Source organism: Lepidochelys kempii, chromosome 5, assembly GCF_965140285.1.
Source record: "Lepidochelys kempii isolate rLepKem1 chromosome 5, rLepKem1.hap1, whole genome shotgun sequence".
Lineage (NCBI taxonomy): Eukaryota > Metazoa > Chordata > Testudines > Cheloniidae > Lepidochelys > Lepidochelys kempii.
Window position 1 is genome coordinate 35,532,697 of NC_136384.1, and position 24,007 is coordinate 35,556,703.

Consider the following 24,007-nt stretch of genomic DNA (forward strand, 5'->3'; position numbering starts at 1 on the left):
TTTTGATTTCCAAGAGACCGTGGATAACCAGGATATTTCTTCAGAAAGCTCTGGATGCCTCTGACTCCATATTCCATTCCATGAAAATTTCAAATGTTTGGAGCCGGGAAGCTCTACTTATATCTTCCAGCATCACAAGGGAGATACAATCAGTGGTGGAACATTCTTCTCTTTGAGTCCTGCTTTTTTCACTGAGGAAAAAAGATGAGGCTCTTGAATTTGTTCAAGGACTCCTGGGCTGCACTTTGTTCTCTTGGAATATATACACTAACTCCTAGAGGGAAGCAGGGAAAGCTGCCATACACCACATAGAGGCTATTATTTGGTATTTTTATCTGCTGACCCTCCATGGAAGGAGATTGTGCTTTCAAAAGAGGAGTCCTTTGGCCTCAACATCCACATCCTGTTCTGCAACCACTTTGAAGCGATCACTTTGATGGATTGGTCTCGAGGCGCTCTACAATAGTGGTCACCGACTGGTCGATCGCAATTGACTGGTCAATCCTAGAGAATCTCCCAGTTGATCGCAATCTCCGTTGGTGCAATGGGGCTGCTACTAAGGCAGGCTCCCTGCCTGCCCCAGCCCCATGCCACTCTTGGAAGTGGCCAGTGTGGCCCTGGGTTCAGGGGTCTCCCTCTGTGCGCTGCTCCTGCCTGCAAACACCGCCCCTGCAGCTCCCATTGACCAAGAACAAGGAGTTGTGGCCAATGGGAGCTGCGGGGATGGTGCTTGTAGAGAGGGGGCAGTGCGTGGAGCCATCTGCCCCCCCTCTCCAGGGGCACCTTGGCCCCTTCCAGGAGCAGTGTGGGGCTGAGTAGGCAGGGAGCCTGCCTTAGTGGCAGCCCCTCTTTGCCGCTGCCCAGCAGAAGGCTGCACCCCAACCCCCTCCTTCATCCGAACGCTGAGCTCCAGGCTGGAGCTCCTTTCTGCACCCAAACTCCCTCCCAGAGCTTGCACCCCTCACCCTCTGCTGCACCCCAACTCCTCAGCCCCAGCCCAGAGACTGCACTCCCTCCTGAACCCCACCTCTCTACCCTAGCCCACTGAAAGTGAGTGAGGGTGGGGGAGATCGAGTGATGGAAAAAGGGGGGATGGAGTGAGCAGGGTGGGGCCTTGGGGAAGGGGCGGGGTAGGTCCTGGGTTGCCCTTAAATTCAAAGTGGTCTTGGGTGTAAAAAGGTTGGAGACGACTGCTCTACAACAGTGCAGATGGATCTTTAATCTTCATCCATTCTCTATTTGGAGGCAGCCTTTCCACAGTGGTTTTTTTCTTTCAGCATGGAATGTGGTAGCATCAGATGTCTGGGTTATAGAAACAATGATATACCTCCTACAATTCCAGCCCTATTGCCCACTCCCTTCTCTGTCTCTATTCAGAGACTCTCTCTCAAAGAGATTATTTCAGCAGGAAGTGGAATTGCTTTTCTGTGGAAGCAGTAAAGGAAGTACTGCCTCAGTAGAGAGGGCAGGGGTTTTATTCCAGTTGTTTCCTAATCCTCAAGGGAAAAAAGGATGCTGGGGCATTCAGTGCCTTCATTTATTGCATCAGGTTCAGAGTGGTAACTCTAGCCTTCATAATTCCTTCATTCTTGCCACAGGACTGGTTTGCAGCTCTTGACCTGCATGTTTGCTTTCATATCACCATATACCCTGTGCATAAAGTACTTAAGGTTTCAAGAAGGATAAAACCACTATCAGTTTAGGGTCTGACTCTTGAGTTTGTCTGCATTCACAAGGGTTTTCAACAAATGCCTAGTACTGGTGGTGGTTTGCCTCAGAAAACGAGGAATAATAGTATTCCTGTATCTTGATGACTAGCTGATCCAAGGAAAATCATTACAACCCAGCTATAAATCCACTTAATGGGCAAGTCCATGAGGCTGTCATCAAACCCCAGGTCACAAGAGGCCCCTTCTCTCCCCCCACCCCCACCCCCAAAAAACCCCTCCAAACCCCGAAAACATGATGTCTTGGCTCTGAAGAGTGTGGGTGCTGACTCTCAGTGCTTCATCTTCAGTCCCGGCTCCAAGATCAACCAAATCTGACAAGAAGACACTCTCAGAAATTGAATAGGTCACAAGGAGTTCCAGGAATAGGTTCCAAACAACGAGCTTGAAGAGCTTTACCCTCTTTCTCCAATTCTGAGACTTCATGGCCTTACGTGGTTATACTGAAGCTTGACCTCATGACCGTGTGGAGTCCTTGGCACAAGCAGACTACACTTGGATGAGTTGAGTGCCACTGCTGAAAGCTGCTTCATCTAACTAACATTAGGCTCCGGGTTATCCTGACGGAGTTGGCGCTGGCCCCGACTCCGGCACGCCGCTCCGAACCGGTACCCACCACAGCAGCGTCGGTACTTGGTACCTCTGGTATCATTGTCCAGTCGGCACCGCTTCCCGTCCACGGGGCATGCCAAGAGGACCGGAAAGACTCCCTCTTCACAACGGCACTGAGGGACGCCTGGGACAGAGGCTAGGCCCATGTCGGTTAGTCCTCAATCCCCATCGGGCCCTAGGCCTCCGACTCACGTTGAACGGACTAGCACGGACCCTTCGGAGCAGGCCCCTCCAGATGTCCGGACGCCATCTACGCCCGAAGCCCTCCAGGCAGCCAGGGACGTCATGTCCATGCCAGTGCCCGGAGCTCCGCCGACGTCTGCCCCATGCTCCAGAGGCAAGCTGCCGCTGGGATCACCATAGTCCCCACCGGCCTGGTACCAGTCTTGGTCGAGGGAACATTCCTGACACCGCTCACCGCCTAGCAACCGTTCAGGGCTCAATCCGTGTAGATCGCCCTAGACGCCGGCCAGACTGTCCGGATGGGTGCCTTCTGACTGGGACTCCCGGCACTGCTCGTCTTCATGAAGCTAATATCAACGGGACTGTGGCAGACATTGCCAACGGTCCTCGTCTCGCAGGAGATATCGCAGTTGGTCGCGGCACAATTGTCAATGCTGTTCCCGCTCGGACTCTTGTTCCAAGTCTCCACCAAGGCACCGTAGCCCCGGGCATTGATTGCCGGCATCTCGCCGACGCGGGTCCGCCCATCAAGGCCATTCATGGAGCAGCTACTACTGTCCGGTGCTGCTCCTCTGCGTTGAGATCATGGTCCCTTGGCCGATGTAGATCCCGGCACTGACTCCTGGTCCAGAGGCAGCAGCGGATCATACGCCAGCCAGGCCTCCCCTCATAGCTGCCAGTCTACAGGCCAAGCTAGCCAGCCTGAGCAGCCGGCCCTGCTGGTGCCTTAGCAAGTGCAATGGCACCAAGCATTGTGGCCAGCTCAGTAGTACCAGTGGGCACCGGGGCCTCCGGCGCAGTCCCTGGTGGGGGCTTGCTCAGTAGCCGGGGCATCGGAAGCACCGTTGGCGTCCGTCTTTAGACCGTCAGGAAAAAGGTCAGTGGGACCTGTGTCCTTGGTACCGTGCCCGGAGTCTGACCAGATGGTGGATCCTCCAGTGCCGGATGATGCCCAAAGCAGTGCACCAGCCTCGCCCCCCTCTGTCCCACAGGAGGACTACCAGGCCCACCAAGACCTCCGAAAAAGGGTGGCAGCGAGCTTCCACCTCCAGGCTGAGGAGATGGAAGAGCCCTCAGACTCCCTGTTCAATGTGCTATTCCCTTCAGCACCGGGCAGGGTGGTCTTGCCGCTCCATGAAGGGGTGGCAAGCATTTCAAATGCCCTGTGGCAAACACCAATCTTGTTGGCTCCCATCTCTAAAAAGGCGGAGCGCAAGTACTTTGTACCCATGAAGGGATACAAGTCTCTGTATACCCACCCGGCGCCCAACTCCTTTGTGGTCGTGTCGGTCAACCACATGGAGCGACAGGGGCAACCAGCCCCAACCCCCAAGAACAAAGACTCTTGGAGGCTGGATACTTTTGGGAGGAGGGTTTATTTGTTAAGCTTTCAGCTATGAGTAACAAACCATCCGGCTCTCCTGGGTCGCTATGAGTTTAACCTCTGGGAATCCCTCCCCAAGCTTGAGGATTCCTTCCAGGAGCATGATAAAAGTTTAAGGCGCTCGTGGAGGAAGGGGCGGTGGTCACAAGGGTATCCCTGCAGGCCGCTTTGGATGCAGCGGGCACGGCTGCATGGTCCATGGCCTCAGCAGTGTCCATGAGTCGGGCATCATGGCTTCTGCTCTCTGGGCTCTCCAGCGAAGCACAGTCATCAATGCAGGATCTCCCTTTCAATGGGAAGACTGTTTGCTGAGGAAAGAGACACAAAGCTGCTTGGCATGAAAGACTCCCAGCATGACCCTCCAGACCATGGGCCTCTATGTCCCTCTTCCAGCAAAACCCAAGTTCAGGCCACAGCGGGCTCCCACCCATGCCACCCTCCCGAAGTACAAGGCCGCCCCCAAATAGCAGCGGGACTATAGAAAGCGCCCGCAACGGCAGTCCCAGCCTGCCCCCCAGCCTGGGTCTACTAAGGTCAAGCAGGCGGGCAAAAGGCGTTTTTGATGGGACGCTCAGGACTACCCTGCCAGTTCTCATCAGGGACCTACCCCCAGTAAAGCTCCCTTTCTCCAATCGGTTGTGCGCTTTCCTCCCGGAATGGTTGCAACTCACCTCGGACCGATGGATCCTCAACACCATCTCCCGTTGTTACACCCTTCAGTTTACCTCCTCCCTGCCCATCCCGCCCTTCATCCCCGTCCCTCCTGGGGGACCCCTCTCACGAGGCTGTGCTCGAGCAGGAGGTGGGGTGGTCTTGGACCTAGGAGCTATAGAGGTGGTACCCAAGGAGTTCCTGGGCAAGGGGTATTACTCTTGGTATTTCCTTATCCCAAAGGCTAAAGGGGGGCTCCAGCCCATCCTCGACCTGCAAGGTCTGAACCACTACATGGTGAAGCTGAAGTTCTGCATGGTTTCCCTGGCCTCCATCATCTCCTCCCTGGATCCTGGGGACTGGTACGCTGCCCTCGATCTACAGGACACGTACTTCCACATCCACATATTCGAGGGGCAAGGACGCTTCCTCAGTTTTGTGGTGGGACAGAGTCACTACAATTCACGGTCCTACCGTTTGGTCTGTCCATTGCCCCCAGGGTCTTTATGAAGTGTATGGTGGTGGTAGCGGCCTACCTCAGGCACCAGGGGGTCCAAATATTCCCATATCTGGATGATTTGCTAGTCAAAGGCACCTCCTGGTCGCAGGTGAGGGATCATGTGGCACTCTTCCTGTCCACATGTACTGCCCTGGGCCTGTTGATAAAGAACGCCAAGTCCACTTTAGTCCTGGTCCAACACATAGAGTTTATTGGGGCGCTACTGGATGCAACATCAGCCAGGGTCTCTCTCCCACCAGACAGGTTTGAGACCCTGAAAGGGCTCATCAACTCGGTCACAAGGTTCCCGGTGACGATAACCAGGGCTTGCCTGCAACTGCTGGGTCACATGTCTGCATGCACAAACTCAGAATGAGGCCCCTCCAGCGCTGGCTGGCCTCGCAGTTCTCCCAGGCCATGGACAGAATGGACAAAGTCCTCACTGTGCTGAACTTGGTGATCACCTCCCTGCGGTGGTGGTCCGCCCCAAACATGCTCCAAGGGGTCCCGTTCAGGGACAGGGCCCCATTGTTGGAGCTGGTGACTGATGTGTCAGACCAGGGTTGAGGGGGCCCATTTGGGGAATTTTCAGACCCAAGGCCTGTGGTCACTACAAGACCTACCCCTTCATATAAATGTCAAGTAACTCAGGGCGGTACAACTGGCATGTATGGCCTTCCACTTGCTCCTGGAGGGCAAGGTAGTCAGGGTCCTCATGGACAACACGGCCTCGATCCTCTGCCACGAAGCCCTCAGTCTGTGGGACTTCTGTATAGCCCACGACATCTACCTAGAAGCCTTCCATCTGGTGGGCCCCTGGAATGTGAGGGCGGATTGCTTGAGCAGGGATTTTTCCTCTCAGCACGAGTGGTCTTTACACCCGGAAGTGGCTCACCAGCTCTTCCGAAGGTGGGGCACTCCCAGGTGGACCTATTTGTGACCCGGCAGAACCCACAGTGCTCCGGGGGGGCCTAGGGAGGGGTGCTATCTCCAATGCCTTTACCCTGTCCTGGTCAGGCCAGCTCCTCTACGCCTTTCCCCCGTTCCTTCTGATCAGCAGGGCTCTGGAAAAAATAAAGATGGACAAAGCCAGAGTCCTCATTGCCCAGGCAGCACTGGTATGGGACCCTCTCAGAGCTGGCGGTAGCTCGGCCATGGCAGTTGCTGCTTTGCTCGGACCTGCTCTCTCTCAGGACCAGGGCCGCCTCCTCCATCCCAACCTAGCAACGCTACACCTCATGGCATGGCTGCTCAGTGGCTAGGTAGCGAGGAAAGGACATGCTCAGGTTCAGCCCGTTCTCCTCAAAAGTAGATGGCCCTCCACTCGCTGCTCCCATGTGGTGAAGTGGTCACAGTTTTCGAGGTGGGCGGCAGGCCAGGGTGTTTCCCCGATGGCCGTCTCGATCCAGTTTATCCTTGATTACCTCTTCCACCTGAGGGCCCAGGTATTGGCGCCCTTGTCAGTCAGGGTACACTTGGCGGCCATATCAGCCTTTCATCCCACCGTGTTTTCCCATGCTATGACTGGCTGGTTCCTTAAGGGTTTGGACCATCTCTACCCATATTCCAAGCCCCTGGTTCCACAGTGGGACCTGAACCTGGTGCCGGCTCGTCTCACGGGGGCCCTGTTTGAACCACTGGCTACGTGTTCCTGGTCTCACCTCTCGTGCAAGGTGGCTTTCCTGGTGGCTATCGTGTCGGTCAGGCGGGTCTCGGAGCTCAGGACCTGAACCTTTGAACCGCCGTGTACAGTTTTTCATAAGGGCAAGGTCCACACCCTGTGTTTCTCCGGAAGGTGGTCTCCGCCTACCACATGGGTCAGGACACTTTTCTGCCAGTCCTCTGCCCCAAGCCTCATGTGACTAGTGAGGAACGCTGTCTCCCCACGCTCGATGTGGGGTGAGCTCTGGTTTTCTACCTTGAGCGGACCAGGCCGTTTAGAAAGTCTTCGCAACTGTTCATCGACTCGGCTGAGTATGCAAAGGGTCAGCTGATTTCTGCTCAGCGGCTTTCTAAGCGGATCACTTCGTGCATCCGTTCCTGTTATGAGCTGGCGGGGGTTCCCCCGCCGCCCATTGTGAGGGCACACTCAACTTGGGCGGAGGCCTCGTTGTCTGCCTTCGTGGCCCATGTCCCCATCCAGGACATTTGTAGGGCTGCCACGTGGTCTTCAGGTCACACGTTCACCTCGCACTATGCGATCGTCTCCCAGGGATGATGCCGGGTTTGGCAGGGTGGTACTCCGTCCCGAGAACTTGTGAACTCCTACCCACCTCCAACAGATATAGCTTGGAATCACCTGTTGTGGAATACACATGAGCAATCACTCAAAAAATAAAAGGTAGTTACCTTTTCCGTAACTGGTGTTCTTCAAGATGTGTTGCTCATGTCTATTCCATATCCTGTGCTCCTTCCCCTCTTTCGGAGTTGTCCAGCAAGAAGGAACGGAGGGTGGGAGGAGTGCAGCCCCCATTATACTGTGCCAGGCAGGTGCCGCTCCAGGGGTCATGGGGGTGCGCTACCCCCTACGGGTACTGCTAGGGGAAAGACTTCCAGCACTGGTGCCTGTGGCGAGCACACACACCTATTGTGGAATAGACATGAATAACACATCTTGAAGAACACCAGTTACGGAAAAGGTAACTGCCTTTTCTAATGCTCCACCTAAGGCCCTGGCTATGCAGTCTGCCTCTGAACTTCCACCTGCTCAGCCTTATTCCCAGCGTTAGGACTTACCAAACACAGTTTCTTCCTTGGTGGATCTACTGGGAACCAGTATGATCTCCTTTTCATCCCCAGTATGCCTCAGTGGGATGACTTTGAGGATTCTCAGGACTCAGTCTGATTTTCTTACAGATCCCGGTGGAGGAGATCCAGGAACCTACTCGTAAACTAATAGATATATTTTTTTAGGGAAGGATAGCCCTTCTGATGAATGAGGCCATTATGGACCCTGCACAAGTGATCTGGCTGACACCATGTAAAGTGGCCCTGCTGCCTACAAAGCAGACGAAATATCAAATGTTGAGAGGAAGGGGCTGAGTTATTTTATAATTATGCAGTACTGTCCTTAGTAGCAGTGATAGCTGCTAATGAAAAGTCATATCTGCAGCTAAATATAATATGTAATCAGTGCATGAGTAATGGATTAGATTTGACTTTCACTACAGGGGTATAGGACCAATAAGTTTGTATAACTGACAATGGTATATTAGGTGTGTAAGTAATACAAGGCTGTAACAAGGTCTACAGGCTTTAGGTCTGTAAGATATGTAGCTTGGCCATAAAGGGCCTCATGGCTGAAACAGGTTGGCATGACTAGTTGACAGAGAGAGAACCCTGTACCAGTACAATATAAAATTACAGTGAAAGATGAAGGGCTTAGGTTCTGGAAGCTGTGCAACAATAGATTGGAGAATGTCACAGTGTATCAGTTAATATTCCAGTATGACCAGTACTAACATGTTAGAGAATTTTAGCTTGACCACCAGTTGCAATGGTAACTATTTATTTGAAGTAAATGTTAATGAGCAAAGAAGGAACTCATGAGGTAGCGTATGAAAATGGGGCACTCCTAAACAAGTGGTATGTGGAAGTATGTGGAAGTGGTATGTGGAAGATAAGAAAAAGAGGGTTGGAACCCTTATGTATAATATGAGCCTTTGTAGGCATAAGAGTAACTCAGGATAAAAGGTGTTGCCCGGCCTCTCTGCTGTGCGGGAACACCTGGGGAAATGCTAGCATGACAACAACTGGTGAAGATTGTCATCTTTGTTAGTCATTATCATGAGGAAGATAATGACTTGATACTTGGGGTCCCACAGCAGGAGATGTGAGGGATGCCAGTTGTAGAGCTGAACACCTTTGGATTATTTCTCTCTCTGCTCCTGTATTTCGTTGTTTGTGGGATTGTTTATCTGCTTGGTAGATACGTTAATAAAGGGACTTCTGATAAATTGCAGTTGTTTCTCATGTACTTCTAGGGTCTCTCATTTTAATGATACTGATGATGATACTCAGATGCTGTAGTCTTTAGGAGACCGAACCTTTATTGACCACTGCAGTCTAAGATTGATTAATCAATATATCAACCCATCATATACATCAGAACAAAAGACTGTGATCCTAAAAGATGGTTTATTTGGACACTAGTTTGCAATGCTGTATTAAAAATTACCAGGCCTGATGGGCAAGTATGACTTCCTGAATTGAATTGAAAAATTCATGTGTTTTTATGAACAAGCTACTAGCAGATGCAAAGGTAGGAGTTTGCTACTGTGGTCAGCAAGGCTATCTAATTGCCAAGACCAGCTTCTCAGCTGTGCTGGGTGTGTTGCATACAGTATCTTACTCGGTGATGAGAGGTGTAGTTGGCAAGTGGGTTTGTGGCTGCAAGGATGGGGCTTAACCTGCAGGTGCAACTTACAGTGGAGGACTTGCCTTTTGAAGGATCACAGTTGTTCAGCTCCAGAATTGATGAAACCCTTCACACTGAAGCACTCCAAGGCACCTTAGATCCCTCAGGGTCTTCACGCTGGTCCCTAAAAGAGAGCACATCAGACCACAGTTATACGTCTCATAAAGATCAGCTCCATATTCTTTCTGTCACCAAAGACTGGCTGAGCCTTCCAGAAACTGGCATCTTTCCAGAGGACACAGGCAGCCTTTGTAGCTCACTCATTGCAGTCTCCATCCCAGCAAAACATAATATAGAACTGTCAGGGTTCCTTTGCCACTCTGACCTCTGGGGTGCAGATGTGGGGTCCCGCATGAAAGACCCCTGAACTTATTTCTACCAGTTTAGGTTAAAACTTCCCCAGGGTACAAATCCTTTCCTTGTCCTTGGACGGTATTGCCGCCATCACCAAGTAATTTAGCCAAAAATTCAGGAAAAAGGGCCACTTGGAGTCCCTGTTTCCCCCAAGCCTCTTCACCCCCTTTCCTGGGGAGGCTTGAAAATAATGCACAAACCAATTGGTTACAATGTGAGCACAGACCAACCCCCTGGGTTTCTAAGACACTGAAAATTTATCAGGTTCTTAAAAGAAGAATTTTATTAAAAAAAAAAACCAAACCAAAACAAAAAAAACCTTGCAAAATCAGGATGGAAGGAAACTTTACAGGATAAATAAAAAGATTTAAAACAGAGGATTTCCCTCTGACTCTGCTTTCCAGTTACAAAACAGGAATGAAATGACCTCTTAGCATAGGGAAAATTCACAAGCTAAACCAAAAGATAATCTAATGCATTTCCTTGCCTTACTTACCATTTTTGTAATCTTAGATGCTCATTTCAGGTGGGTTTTTAGGAGATGTTTTTCCTGCCTGGTCCCTCTCTCCATCCAGTGAGGCAGCAAACAAAGAGAGCACAAACAAAACCTCCTCCACCCCAGATTTGAAAGTATCTTCTTTCCCTATTGGTCCTTCTGGTCAGGTGCCAACTAGGTTAATTGAACTGATTAACCTGTTATAGGTAAGACAATTCAGTACAGCTGCCCTGTGTATATTTATGACAAGAACCCACAATGTTCTATATCTACATGTGTTTTGCTGGGACTGTCAGAAGGTTCAAACTTACTCCCATTGATCCAGAGCCACTGAGTTTCTTTCGGGGACCATCTACCCCTTCTCAGGCACACATTCCCGCATCACCTCAGACCAGTGAGTTATGGATATGATTACAACAGAATACTCTGTCCAGGTTCATGTTGTGCCTACTCCCAACCCTCTTCAAGGATCTGTTTTATGAGGATCTGCTACATCAAGAGGTCCTCTTGCTTCTTTGAGAGTGAAAGAAAGGGTCCTACCTCAATACCTAAGGAGGGGATTCTACAGCAAATCCTTTCTTATCCCAAAAAAGAAAAGGGGATGACAGTCCATCTTGGACTTGACGCTTAACATGTTCATAGATTGAAAATGAAGTTCAGGATGAATGTGCTTGCTTTGATGATTCTCTCCCTGGATCCAGGGGTCTGACTTGCATCTGTTGACCTCCAAAATGCATACTTCATATATTTGTTCCATCGTACAGGAAATACCTAATGGTTGGTGGCAGGTCATGAGCATTTTCAGTATTGAGTTGCTACCTTTGGACTCTTGACAGCATTCACCAAGGTGTTAGCAGTTATGGTGCATCTGGTCTTGAAAGTTAGCATGCAGAAGTCCAACCTAACTACTGCTCAAAGATTCCAGTGTTGGATTTCAATAAGTCCACAGCCTTTCTGCCTATGGACATGTTCGAGAACCTGACCATCTTAGCACAATTGGGATGTATAACCCGGAGTCCACAGTGAGGATTTCTCATGCTACTTAGGCACATGGCTTTGTGCCCTTTGTTGTGTTACATGCTAGACCAGTGCTTTTCAAGCTATCTGATGTGGGGGACTGGTGTTTTTTTTCCCCCAATGTGCGTGCAGACTGGCAGCTGATGGCTTGCAGACCAGCACCAGTCCGCAGACCACCACTTTGATTAGCACTGTGCTAGACTATACCTTTGGATGCATGCAGGTCTGACTGAGGTCAGTGTATGCCCCCACCAAGCATCATGTGGATATGCCCATCTCTGTTCTCCAATAATACAGTTCTCCTTGAAATGGTAGAAAGACCCCAAAAAGTCTGCAGAGTCTCCTTTGCACCTCTCCCCCCATACCAAGAATCTAGTGATCATGCCTTGCAGACCATCCCTGTTAATTTCCCACCTCAAGATCAAGTGCAGGGCCTTCGAACTGCATGAGAGACGCAGACGCATATCAATCTGTAGAAATTCAGAGCAGTGTGCAAAGCTTTGTTTTTTTCCATCACATCAGAGGATGTTCTATACTGATAACAATGGACAATATGCGTACTATGGTCTATGCCAACCTGCAGCACTGGGTGAGGTCTTCCCCCAAGTTAAGAAGCAATCCGACTATGGAGCTAGTGCATCAGATACCAAATCTCCCTTTTGATGATATGCCTACTGGCCTGCAGGACAGCATAGCAGGCGAATTGAGCGGGCTCTTCTTTTCCAGTCACGGGTGTGAGGTCAGACTCCATCCTCCAGGACATCTTCTTTGAGTGGGCTACTCTTGAGTGGACCAGTTTGCAGTGCAAAGCAAGTGTCAGGCTTTTGACTTGAGGGAGAGGTCTGAGTCCAGAATTGTTGTCTGACGTTTTCTTAATCATGTGATCATCTCTGATGTATGCTTACTCACTGGTCCCCTGATTTCTAGAGTGCTCCGCAAGATTATACAGGACTCTACCAAGCTGATATTGATAGCTTCTGTGTGGTCCAGACAATTTGGTTCCCAGATGTTTTGAACTAGCCAAAGACCTTGCCTGTGTTCTTATATATACTGTCACAGAGTGAAGGGATCTCAAATTCCTTCCTCCCATAGCTCATCTGCTGGATAAACGTTGAATGCAGAGCAGTTTTGCTCTTCACCTGTCTGGAATTTTCTAGTGAACTGCAGAAAGGACTACCAGACACATTTACCTTGCAAAATGGAGCAAGGTTTGCTTGGTGGTGTCATCCAAAACCCTAACTTGACAAGAAGTTTCAGAAATCTGAAACTATCTGCTGTACTTCCTTCCATATTCTTAGCCATTTTTCACAAATAAAATCAAATTAAAGTACACGTACACAGGATTAGACAGTTAATACCAAAACTGCTAGAAGAGGGCCTCATCCTCCCTGATTGAACTAACCTCATTATCCCTAGCCTGATTCTTGCTTGCATATTTATACCTGCCTCTGGCAATTTCCACTACATGCATCAGACGAAGTGGGTATTCACCCACGAAAGCTTATGCTCCAATATGTCTGTTAGTCTACAGACTCACAGGATTCTTGGCCGCTAATAAAATGAGAACTTCATTATCTCATTGGTGCACTGAGACAAGTGATTCATTAGAAGTGTCATGTACTGTGATGGTGATCAGTATAGCATCCTGATCTGACTCAGTCTTCTGTTTTAACTATTGGAGAATCTATACCAAAGTGGAAGATTGGAGGGTAGAGAGTTGTGTATCTTAATCCACAAATGTAGAAGTGCAGTGTGAAAGAATACACCAAGGCCTTAATTCCTTCCACTTGTATTATCTGTCAATGTGTAGTACCAAGAAGGAATACCCACAGAAAGGGTAGCTTTTCACTTTTGTTGTCTTGCGAACTGTAATAATTGCTTCAGAATACCTTCTATGTAAATTTACTTGAATGTAAAGAGTAGCATACTGAAAAGGACCTGATTCTTTGAGACTGTGAGTAAGTCACTTAAAATCACTGCACCTAAGGTTTCCCACTTGTAAATTTGGGATCATGATGTTTATTTTCCTTTCTAAAAAGTGCTTTGAAGTCTGCAGATGCAAAATAATAGTGTAAACTAAGGTGCGAAATTGCTATTATTCTGTATTGCAGGTTTTCAAGAAGGAAGCTATTCAGAAAATCTTGGCACACGAAGAGGTGTTGCAGGTGGTTTCAGAGGTGGCCGTGGAGGATTTGGACAAAGTCAGAGTAAGTTGTATGGCAGAGGTCAGCAACCTTTGGCACGCGGCCCATCAGGGTAAGCCCTTGGTGGGCCGGGTCGGGCCAGTTTGTTTACCTGCAGCATCTGCAGGTTTGGCTGATCGTAGCTCCCATTGGCTGCAGTTCGCCATCCCAGGCCAATGGGGGCTGCGGGAAGGACGGCCAGCACATCCCTAGGCCCGCATCGCTTCCCGCAGCCCTTATTGGCTTGGAGTGGCGAACAGCACGGTCAGTGGGAGCTGCGATTGGCTGAAGCTGCGGGTGCGGCAGGCCGCATGCCAAAGGTTGCCAATCCCTGTTGTGTGGCATCTAGCTTATTGCATCTGGACAAAATCATGGAGCAAAAATTCAATTAAATTACTACTTGAGTAGACAGAGGGCTTTCCTGGTTTTAGAAATAAACGAAGGTACTGCTTCAGAAATATATGGAAACTTAAAATGTACATGAACAGGTTCACTTCTGGTATTGCTGAGTGGGAGTTTTTTAGAAATAATATGTTTGATAACCTGATGGGATTGCCACTGTTTTTAAGCTCATTGAGTTGAAATTGCTAATTCAGGCTTGAACACTTACACTTCGTATAATTGCTTTCTGATTACTTTGGGTATGAATTACTACAGATAATGAAAATGAGCAACGAGTTCAGCAGTCTGGTAGCGCCTTTATCTCGAGGAGAGGAGGGTTTGGAGGTCCTACAGGTACGATGATACTTTCTGTAAAGTTATTTAAATCTTTTTTTGTTTTGTTTTGTTTTGGAGCTGCTTGCTCCTGGGCTCATTCTCTTCCTTTTCACTAACCCTAAGCATTGTATTAACTTAGTTTATCTCTACACTCAAACACAGAAGAAACCTAACAGACATGGGAGGGGTCTGCAAAGCTTTTAGTCTTGCCTCTCTTTAAAGAGGAAAAAAAGCAGGGTGTCTGTAATTGGGGTATCACATGCAGGAGCCAGATTATAGAATTATTTTATTTATATTGACATTGGATATGTTGGCTCAAATACATGTATACTCCCGGCCCTCCTGGTTTCTGTTTGTTAGAATACATGAATCACTCATTGAAATGATGATGTCCTCTACTTCTACCCCCCAAAAAAGCAGGCTGGATTCCTTTTAACTATTCAAGGATTGAATAAGGATTGAAACATCTCCTTCTTCCTGATCACTGGCTTAGAATTAGTACTTTAAATTTACAGGTCCTCGGAGAATCAGTGTTTCAGGTCTTTAAATTGTAGGTGGCATCTAGCTTAGTTAGTTTTTCAGAATGTTTGTCCAGCAGTGTGTAGCAATTGGTTATGGTTGTGGTGGCTATCTGAGCTTGTGGCCTGATTCTTTATTATCAGGCAATAGAACTATTACTAGCATGGCTGCTGAGTAGGGCTGTCAAACGATTAAAAAAAAATTGCAAGATTAAAAAAAAATTGCGATTAGTTGAAGTTTTATTTGCCCTGTTAAACAAGAATAGAATACCATTTATTTAAATATTTTTGGGTGATTTCTAATTTTTCAAATATATTTAAATTGCAGTGCAGAATACAAAGTGTACAGTGGTCACTTTATATTTTTTTATTACAAATATTTGCACTGTAACAAGATTAAAAAGTCAAAGCATGAAAGGCCATACAAATGTGTAGCATATCTGTGTAGCATACGTAAATACCTTGGAATGCTGGTTACAAAAGTGCCATGTGAACTCCTGTTCTCGCTTTCAGGTGACATTGTAAATAAGAAGGGGGCAGCATTATCTCCCATAAATGTAAACAAACTTGTTTGTCTTAGCGGTTGGCTGAAGAAGTAGTAGGACTGAGGGGACTTGCAGGCTCTAAAGTTTTACATTGTTTTATTTTTGAGTGCAGTTGTGTAACACAAAAAATCTATTTGTAAATTGCACTTTTACAAGAGAGATTGCACTACAGTACTTTGTATGAGGTGAATTGGAAAATACTATTTCTTTATCTTTTTTATAGTGCAGATATTCGTAATAAAAATAATATAAAGTGAGCACTGTATATTTTGTTTTCTCTGTTGTAATAGAAATCAATATATTTGAAAATGTAGAAAAACATCCAAAAATACTTTATAATAAATTTCAGTTGGTATTCTATTATTGTTTAACTGTGTGATTAAAACTGCAATTTAATTGCGATGAATTTTTTAATCAAGTTAATTTGTTTTGAGTTAACTGTGATTAATTGGCAGCCCTACTCTTTAGCTACTGTTCCAGGGCTGAACTTCACAGGTTTGTCTGGGGCCTACAAACTTACTTTTTTTTCTTTCTTTCAGTCCCTACATTCTTTTTCTGAAAAGTTTTCTTCCCCCACTCTCATCTTGAATTGGCAATTTTTGGTAATTTTCCTATGTTAGAGTTGATTTTCAAGGAAGTGTCGTATTTCCCTGCGTCTTTGTACATTCCTGTTACAGAATTAGAAGCCTGATTGACAGGCTAATTGTTTAAAACCTGTAGACAAACTTGAAGGGAACAAAACCAAAGGCCTTGTAGATGAGCAGGTCAACAATGAAACAGGACAAACCAGTCTTCCTGCTGAAATAGGTTTCAAGTCCCCATCTGATAAGTTACTTTCAAGATTCAGCTTTATAACCTAAACAATTGTGTATCCTTGTATGATTGGTCCTTGCCAGCCCAAATGAACAAACTGCCATTTTTCATTTTCATTTACAGAATGAAAGTGAGCTGTAGCTCACGAAAGCTAATGCTCAAATAAATTTTAGTCTCTAAGGTGCCACAAGTACTCCTTTTATTTTTGCGAATACAGACTAACATGGTTGCTACTCTGAAACCCGTCAATGAAAAATGTACTGCTTGAGGATTTGCATATCCAGTGGCTTAGTATATCGTTCATAGGGTCACAGTATCAATGCATGTTTTGATAAACAAATCTGAAAATATTAGGAAATGGCAAGAAATACTTAAAATATTGCTTGACACCATCAAAATTTTAGTCCCTCTGCAGCCCACCGTGAAGTGCTGGAGAGCAACAATTGTGATGTTTACTTGAGCATCCTTCAGTTACTTGCTAGACCTAATACAACTTTTGCCCATCATATCAGTGATGCCAAGAGAATCAAGTACTTGAGCAAGACAGTTACTGGTGAATTAAGTCTCTTAACATCAGATACAAGGAGACACACTTATTATTTGCAAAGAAGCTAAGTGGTGGTTTTTTTGGGGGGGGGGGTTAACTGTCATTGCAGATGCAATCATGGATATTAGCCATCTTGATCAAATGGCCATTGTGCTTAACTTAGTTAATATTGATTGAATCAAAAGAAAAGTGGATATAAAAGCGCATTTTGTAAGCTTCATAGCAGTAAGTGAGGCAGATGCTGAATCCTTGTTTGATCAGTTAACTAATGTTTTATTTGGCAAGTGTGGATTAAACGCCAAATACATGTCTGGCCAGGGATGTGCTGGCTAGTGTTCTGTTCAGAGCTCATGGGGGATTGCTTAGTTATCAGGACTGCAGTCGATGGAATACTTCAGTTAAAGAAAATTTACCTTTTCCAAGTCTTACAGATATTTGAGAACATGGTGAATGAGTTCAGCAAACTCAGATCTGAAGAAAGTTATAAGGAAATTGTTAAAGAATATCAGAACAGATGGGAAGCAATGGGTTTAAATACAGCTTTAGAAGAGTCAAAGGAGGAAATTCTTAAACTCATGGGAAAATACTCATATTTTTCTTTAGACTTGGTTCATGAGTCTTTCAAGATGTCTTACTTTGCAAAGGTCACGGAGGTGTCCAGTTTGTCATTTGGAGTCCAGAGCTACTTGAATTTCATAGTGTCAAGTTCTCTTGATGCTTTTCCGGAAACGTTGTGTTGACTCTGACCAATAAGTACATTGACGTGTCAAACTACATGCATTCAGCATTGTCAGACACAACTGAGTGACCTTGCTCTCCTTGCAACTAAGAAAGATGAAACAGCAAGATTGGCGCTGAAGAGCATCATAGAACAATTTGCCAAGGAAAAAGGTCACTGTGCTGTGAGAGTCCAATAATTAGAAATACACAAGCCAACACAGTTTGGGTGAGATTTGTTTTTTGTTTAGGCCTGTGATTTCTTTTGTTAGTGCTCCTGTGAGCCGTTAAAACTGGGTTACTCCTCAGCCTCCTCTCTTCCTTTTTAAACATCCCTTTAGTGTCTCAATTTACTGCCAGCTGATGGAGCTGTTCGGAGAACTGACTGCCTCACTAACCCCCTGGTGTCTTGCCTCCACTTGAAGCAATGAGGTTCCTCTGGCCCTCTCCTTTTTTTCCATTGCACTTTTAATTTTTATCCCTCTTCATGGTGCCTAGCCAGTAAGGAGAGGAGTTTTGGAGGACAGAAGCTTGTAGGAAACCTGTGTTCTCGGAGAAAACACTGCAGCGTATCAGTCCCGCCATTAAGGGAGGAGAATATATCATTTTGTGGTACAGGTGTGCTACTTCAGTAAGGCTTTTTCAGCTCACAGCATTATGAGCAAGTGGTTTCAAATGTGAGTGTTTATGGCCAGCCCTGCTCTGCTCTTCTCCCCTCCTGCCATCTTTCCGTATCACCCCTATGTCTATACATATGATTAAAATAAAAAGGCATTCCTCTGTGTCTTCAAGGGGCAAGTCATAGACTGCAACAGCAACAAAACTGTAGCTGCTGCAGAAGCAGCAGAGACTTTGCAATTGTGAGGCTGGATAGCCCAGTAGGTTAGGAGGGTTTCTACCACATCTGAAGTGATTAGGTCACATTTCAAGATGACTTGGTGTACCATGACACACAAAACATCAGCATCCTAGGATGGAAACAGGAAGAGAAAAGGAAAGAAAAATAAAAACCGGGGAAGCTGAATAGCACATACGCCCTCCTCAGCTGCCCAGGAACCTGCATTGGGCATAATAAAACACAAACTTCCCCCTCAAAAGCCTGCGGTCGGGGGTCCGGCAGCTTAAAATACCCACTGCCCAGGTCAGAGTTTTTTATTCATATGTCTTGGTGGAGTTTGATATTCAATAATCTGAAATGCTTTGGATAATCAAAGTAGTTTTTAATGTAGTAGATATAGAATGGTGAGAGGTCTATTCTAGTAGGTCTTCAGGTTAATGATTGTTGTATTGTATTTTCTATTCTCACTAAGAGATCCTATTGGTATTTGCCAGATGTTTAACATTGCGTGGGCCTTTGGTTCTCTTCAGTGACATTTTAGGATGAAAAATGTTAGTGAACAAAATGAAAAAATGTGCCATAATTAAATGCAGGGTGGCTTTTTGGGTGGGAGTTTTGTCACATGAACTGAGGTATTCCTTATAGGATGGGATAACTGGAGACAAAGAATTGCAAGTACCTCTATTATTGTCCTTCCTTTCCACTCAGACTTAGTCTACAAAGTTTTTCCAGCACAGCTATGTCTGCTAGTAGTGTGGAAAAAATTACATAGCTATGTTGGCAAAACCCTCAGTGCAGACACCACAGTACCGACAGTGTGCTTCTTTTGGCTTAGCTGGTGTTAGTCTGGCACATGGTGTAGGTATGCCAGCAGAACAACTCCTCCTGTCTTTTACAGAGCTCTGCTGGAATAACTGTTGTGAAAGGCTTTCTAGTGTAGACAAGACCTAAATCCTGTTGTCCCATAACTGTATATGACCTGAAAGTCTCTACAATAGAGAAGGCATGGAATGAGTTTATGAACTGCCTGTTACTGATTTTTTTTTTTTTTTCAATCCTTTGCTGCTTGAAAGGAGGAGTTAATGTTCTTACATAAAGAATTACTGGGTGGATGGATAATGAAGGGCTGACAAAACCACTGCCAGATTCTTCTTACTGGGAAGGGATCCTGCTTTCTGCTATCTGTAGTCATAACAGCTTTAAGATGTTGTATTAAAATTGGTGAAGCACTATTACACCCAATTACATGTAAATAATTCTGCCTTTTTTTTTTTTTTTCAGGTGATAATGACAGTAACAGAAGCAGAGGATTTGGAAGCAAAGGTCAGGTTCTTATGTATTAAGGTTATACAAAGATTGTGTATGTTTAATAATGATTGAAAGGAAGGGAGGGAGTCAGGAGGTTTGGGTCTTGTATTCCTAGCTCTGATACTTATTTTCTTTGACAACTTGGGCAAATCATATGTCACTCCATGCCTCATTTTCCCTGTTTATAAATGGGGTAATACCTACCTTGAGAGACTGAGATTTATTTTATTAATTTTTGGAAAGTGCTTGTGACTGCCTTAAATGCAGAAAAACAAAAATATTAAGTTGCATTTGCTAGAACTTAGCACAAGCATCTGAAAGTGACATTGTCAGGTTAAATTTCACTGGTGTCTTCAATTTTCTTGTCCACTATATACCAAGTAACTTTGTTAAAACTGAAACGTACTTATTTACTATTGCATTTCTCTCATCTTGGATAATGAAATTATAGTAGCCAGTTTGATTTCTAATCCGTTCAGTCCATTTCTGTTTGTTTCTGTTTTCAAACCTAAATGTTCAATGTTTTCAATGTGGCTGCAGTGTTCGCAATGTGGCTGCAGGCAGGGCAAACTAGCTATTTATTATATTAAGATGCTACACTAAAAGTACAGAGTACTGTGCATATGCTTAATCTCTAGTCCTGGTTGTCATCCATCTTTTTCCTTCCATCAAACCATGAGGATTAGCTGCTGTATGTCATTAAGAAAGGTATGATTCTTAATTCTCCAATGTTGTTTAGTTCTATCCATCAAGATTCCTTCACAATTCAACTTTTTAGACAGTCAGTAATCCCACAGACAAAGGAATATAGACCACTTTCCAGACAGACGTAGGATAGTTCTAGTATCCCAAGCATGCCAGTTCATTTTGTCACTAGCAACTATGGAGCACTGTTTTGTTTTTTGTTTTTAGAACTTGCTGGAATACCTTATTTACATTAAGAAAAGAGGTTTCTAATGGTTCTTCTTTGAGTGCTTGATCATGTCCATTCCAATATTAATGTGCACACTGTCGCCAGAAGACTTTTTTCTGCGAGTGGTATCTGTCGGGTCAGCTCTGGTGCCCTCTGGAGTGATGCCTCCATGGTGCAGTATATAGGCACCTGCCAGATCGCCAGCTCCTCAGTTCCTCCTTCCCATTTGTGACAGTCGCTGGAACGCTCCTATCTCTTGCTCAGCAACTGATTCCTGTAGTGGTGGTCTTCCTGTAAATAGATAGTAGATAAGTGTAAATAGTTTGTTAGCATAAGTAGAGTGATAGTTAGTTGGAAAGCATCCACCCTGTGGGGCTCTCCCGTCCGGGCCTTGGGGCATGCCTCGGTCCCAGGGCTTCAAACAGCCTGCGGTGTGCCAGTCAGTGACCCTCACAAGAGCTGTTTAAAGTGCTTGGGAGAGGGTCATATTTAAGTGCCAGATCTGTAGGAACCTCAGTTGATCATCTCTCTTTTTTTTTTTGGTCCTTGGTCTGAAGTTCCTACTTATGGAGGCGGCACGCCGTCCTGTTTCAGAGCAGCTACGGGACCCGATACCAAACATCACCTCTAACAGGAGTGTGCCGGTGTATGTTCGGAACACCAGTGTGGCTTGGGCTCCTCAGCACTGTCCTCCCGGCGCTGACGACTTGGCACCAATCCCCATCACCAGTTCTGAAGAAGTGGTCAAAAAAGTCTGATCGGGACGTTTCCCCTTGAGAGAGACTGCTGAGAGAGTGTGATCTGTGGCAGACCACTCTCGATTAGGAGGCGGCTCAACTGGCACCGTTGAGTCTGGCACTGAGAGGCTCTCCAGATAGGGCGAGCCAAGAAGGGGACACGACCCTGACAGCACCCTCGATGCCAGAGGCATATGAGGAGAAACAAAACCTCTTCACTTGCTCGGCATCACTGTCCGCAAGCCGAGGCCTGCAGGAAATAGACCAGTCACCACAGGTTCCAGCCACAAAAGGGCAAGCACCAGCCCTGAGCAAGCCTGCAATGATGTCAAGGCACCTCTGTCCATCCCACTCATCATTAGGAGACCTGGCACAGAGACCACAGTCACCGCAGCAACATGACACCCCACCTAGACGCTGGTCGTACTCCTGGCACCGATCAGTCTCCATGCTGCTCTCTCCCGTGGCACTGCTTGCAATCTCTGCATCGCTCGTCTTTGAAATGTGGCTCTTCATCACTGCAACACTCCCCATGGTGGCAACGTTATTCGTTGCAGTACCGCTCTCCTTGGAAACGCCGCTCCCCACCTAGGTAAGGCCGCTCAGCACCACTGTTCACGGCACCGCTTTGGTCGCCTAGGGGTGGGTCTTTTGGCTTCGAATTGCAGGCAATCATATGCCTTGTGAGGAACTGTATCCAGAGTGGATCACAGGTGTCCTGAGGGCAAGACCTAGGGGCTTGTCCCAACAGGGTGAGGTTCTGGCCAATGGCAGATGCAGCCAAGGGGTCCACACTGACCACTGGGGAGGCAAGTGGTCCTGGGCTCCCATGGGGGGGGGCGCTCTCTTTCGGTACCCGTGGAGGTGAGGGCGCCCCTTCTGTGCCTTTCCTAAAGAGGATCAGTCCCTGGGGAGAAAAGTCTACTCCGCAGGCGGCCTTCATCTTAAAATTGCTAACCACCAGGCCCTGTTTAGCTTTTATGATTTTAATTCCTGGTCAGCAATTCAAAGAGCTCCTGCCAGCTGACTGTAGGGATGAATATGGGGCCTTGGTTGAAGAAGGCAGAGCAATAACCAAGGCGTCCCTTTAGGTGGCTCTAGATGCCATGGATGCGGCGGCCTGGGCGAGGGCCATGGGCATGGTAATGAGGAGCTTCTGGCTGTAGTCATTGGGCCTCCCCCATGAGGTCCAACAAATTGGTTCAGGACCTCTCATTTGAAGGGCAGTCCTTGTTTTTGGAACCACAGCCTCAAGGATTCAAGGGCAACTTAGAAGTCATTGGGCCTCCCAACCCTATCCCGGAAACATTTTAAGCCACAGCCTATGGGCTGTTTTTACCAGCCCTACCAGAGACAGGATTTTGGGCAAAGGAGGAATAGGGGTTTCAAAAAGAGACAGACTCCTCAACAGCCTCGACATCTGCGCCTACAAGACAATCATCGCGCAACACAAAACTTTTGAAGATGCGCCCAAGGACCATGCACCACTTCACAATCTAGATCTTACCTGTATGTTTTTGGGCTGTTTGTTCCTTTTTTTACTGGGCGTGGGCCAACATCACGTCTGACTGATGGGCATAGATGGCGAGTTACATTTCTATGTGGTACCTTGGCACCAGCAATATTCAGAGCCCAGGGGCCCAGCTCCACCAATATTTGGGGCTGGGTGTCTGTCCCCTGGCCCCACCTGCTGCCCCCATGCACCGGAGCCGAGCGTTCCTGCCTCTGCTGCGCAGCTCCATGCTACTTTCCTGCAGCAACTGCTGACGCAAGGTCCTAGTGCCCCCATCTCGACTGCACCCCCTCCCATCCCCAAACTCCCTCCCAGAGTCTGCACCCCAATCCCCTGCCCCAGCCTATGGCCTGCACCCCAGACCTCCTCCACCACTAAACTCCTTTCCAGAGCCTTGGGCAGGTGGTGGTGGGGGAGTTTGGGTAGGGGCGGGTTCTGGGCACCACCAAAAATTATACAAACCTGCCGCCCCTGCTGATGGGTGGTCCTCATGGTAGAACTGGGATACACCTTACAGTTTCTCCTTCCCTCCTTCCCACTCCCCCTCTTCATCCCTCTTCAGGGACCCTTCTCACGAAAATCTCCTGGCCCAGGAGGTGCAGTTACTCCTAAGGGCGGGAGCAGTAGAGGAGGTTCCCACAGTGCTAAGAGGCAAGGGGTTTTATTCCTGCTATTTCCTGTTCCCAAAATCCAGCAGGGATCTCAGACCTATCCTAGACCTCAGGAACTTCAACAGGTTTTGAAGAAGCTGAAGTTCCGCATGGTGTGTCTGACCTTGATTATTCCTTCCCTAGATCCAGGGGACTGGTATGCCACACTTGACTTGAAAGACATGTATTTTTATATAGCTGTCTTCCAGCGGCACAGAAGATACCTTCGGTTTGTAGTAACTCAGGACCACTCAGTTCACGGTTCTGCCCTTTCGCCTGTTGGTGGCCTGGAGAGCCTGAACAAAATGTATGCCGGTGATGGCGGCCTTCCTCAGAAGGAGGGGGGGGGCAGGTCTACCCCGAATTCGATGACTGGTTGGTGAGAGGTGGATCCAGGGAGTTAGTGGAACAGCATGTGCAGATCATACAGTCCACTTTCGAGAACCTGGGCCTCCTGATCAACGAGCAGAAGTCCATGCTCATGCCCATCCAGAGGATATCCTGGATGCAAACCAGGCAAGAGTCTCCCTGACAGAAGGGCGCTTCAGGGTCATCTCAGTTCTCATTCGAGGCCTGCTAGCGTACCCCACCATCATGGCAAGAAACTGCCTAAAACTCCTTGGTCATATGGCCTCTTGCACCTACATAGTGCAGCATGCATGCCTCAG

The 24,007-nt window shown here is 47.2% G+C and overlaps 1 protein-coding gene across 7 annotated transcripts in view; it reads left to right on the forward strand.

The window, feature by feature from the left end:
• The window catches only part of DDX4 (DEAD-box helicase 4), a 104,816-nt gene that overhangs the window by 35,524 nt on the left and 45,285 nt on the right, over positions 1–24,007 (forward strand). For 6 of the 7 annotated variants that reach the window (XM_078852768.1, XM_073343958.1, XM_078852770.1 and 3 more), the window contains 3 exons: positions 13,452–13,547; positions 14,181–14,258; positions 19,500–19,541. In XM_078852768.1, the coding sequence (XP_078708894.1) occupies positions 13,452–13,547; positions 14,181–14,258; positions 19,500–19,541 (216 nt within the window). The remainder of the gene's footprint in view (positions 1–13,451; positions 13,548–14,180; positions 14,259–19,499; positions 19,542–24,007) is intronic. The other variant, XM_078852773.1, reaches the window with a different exon arrangement.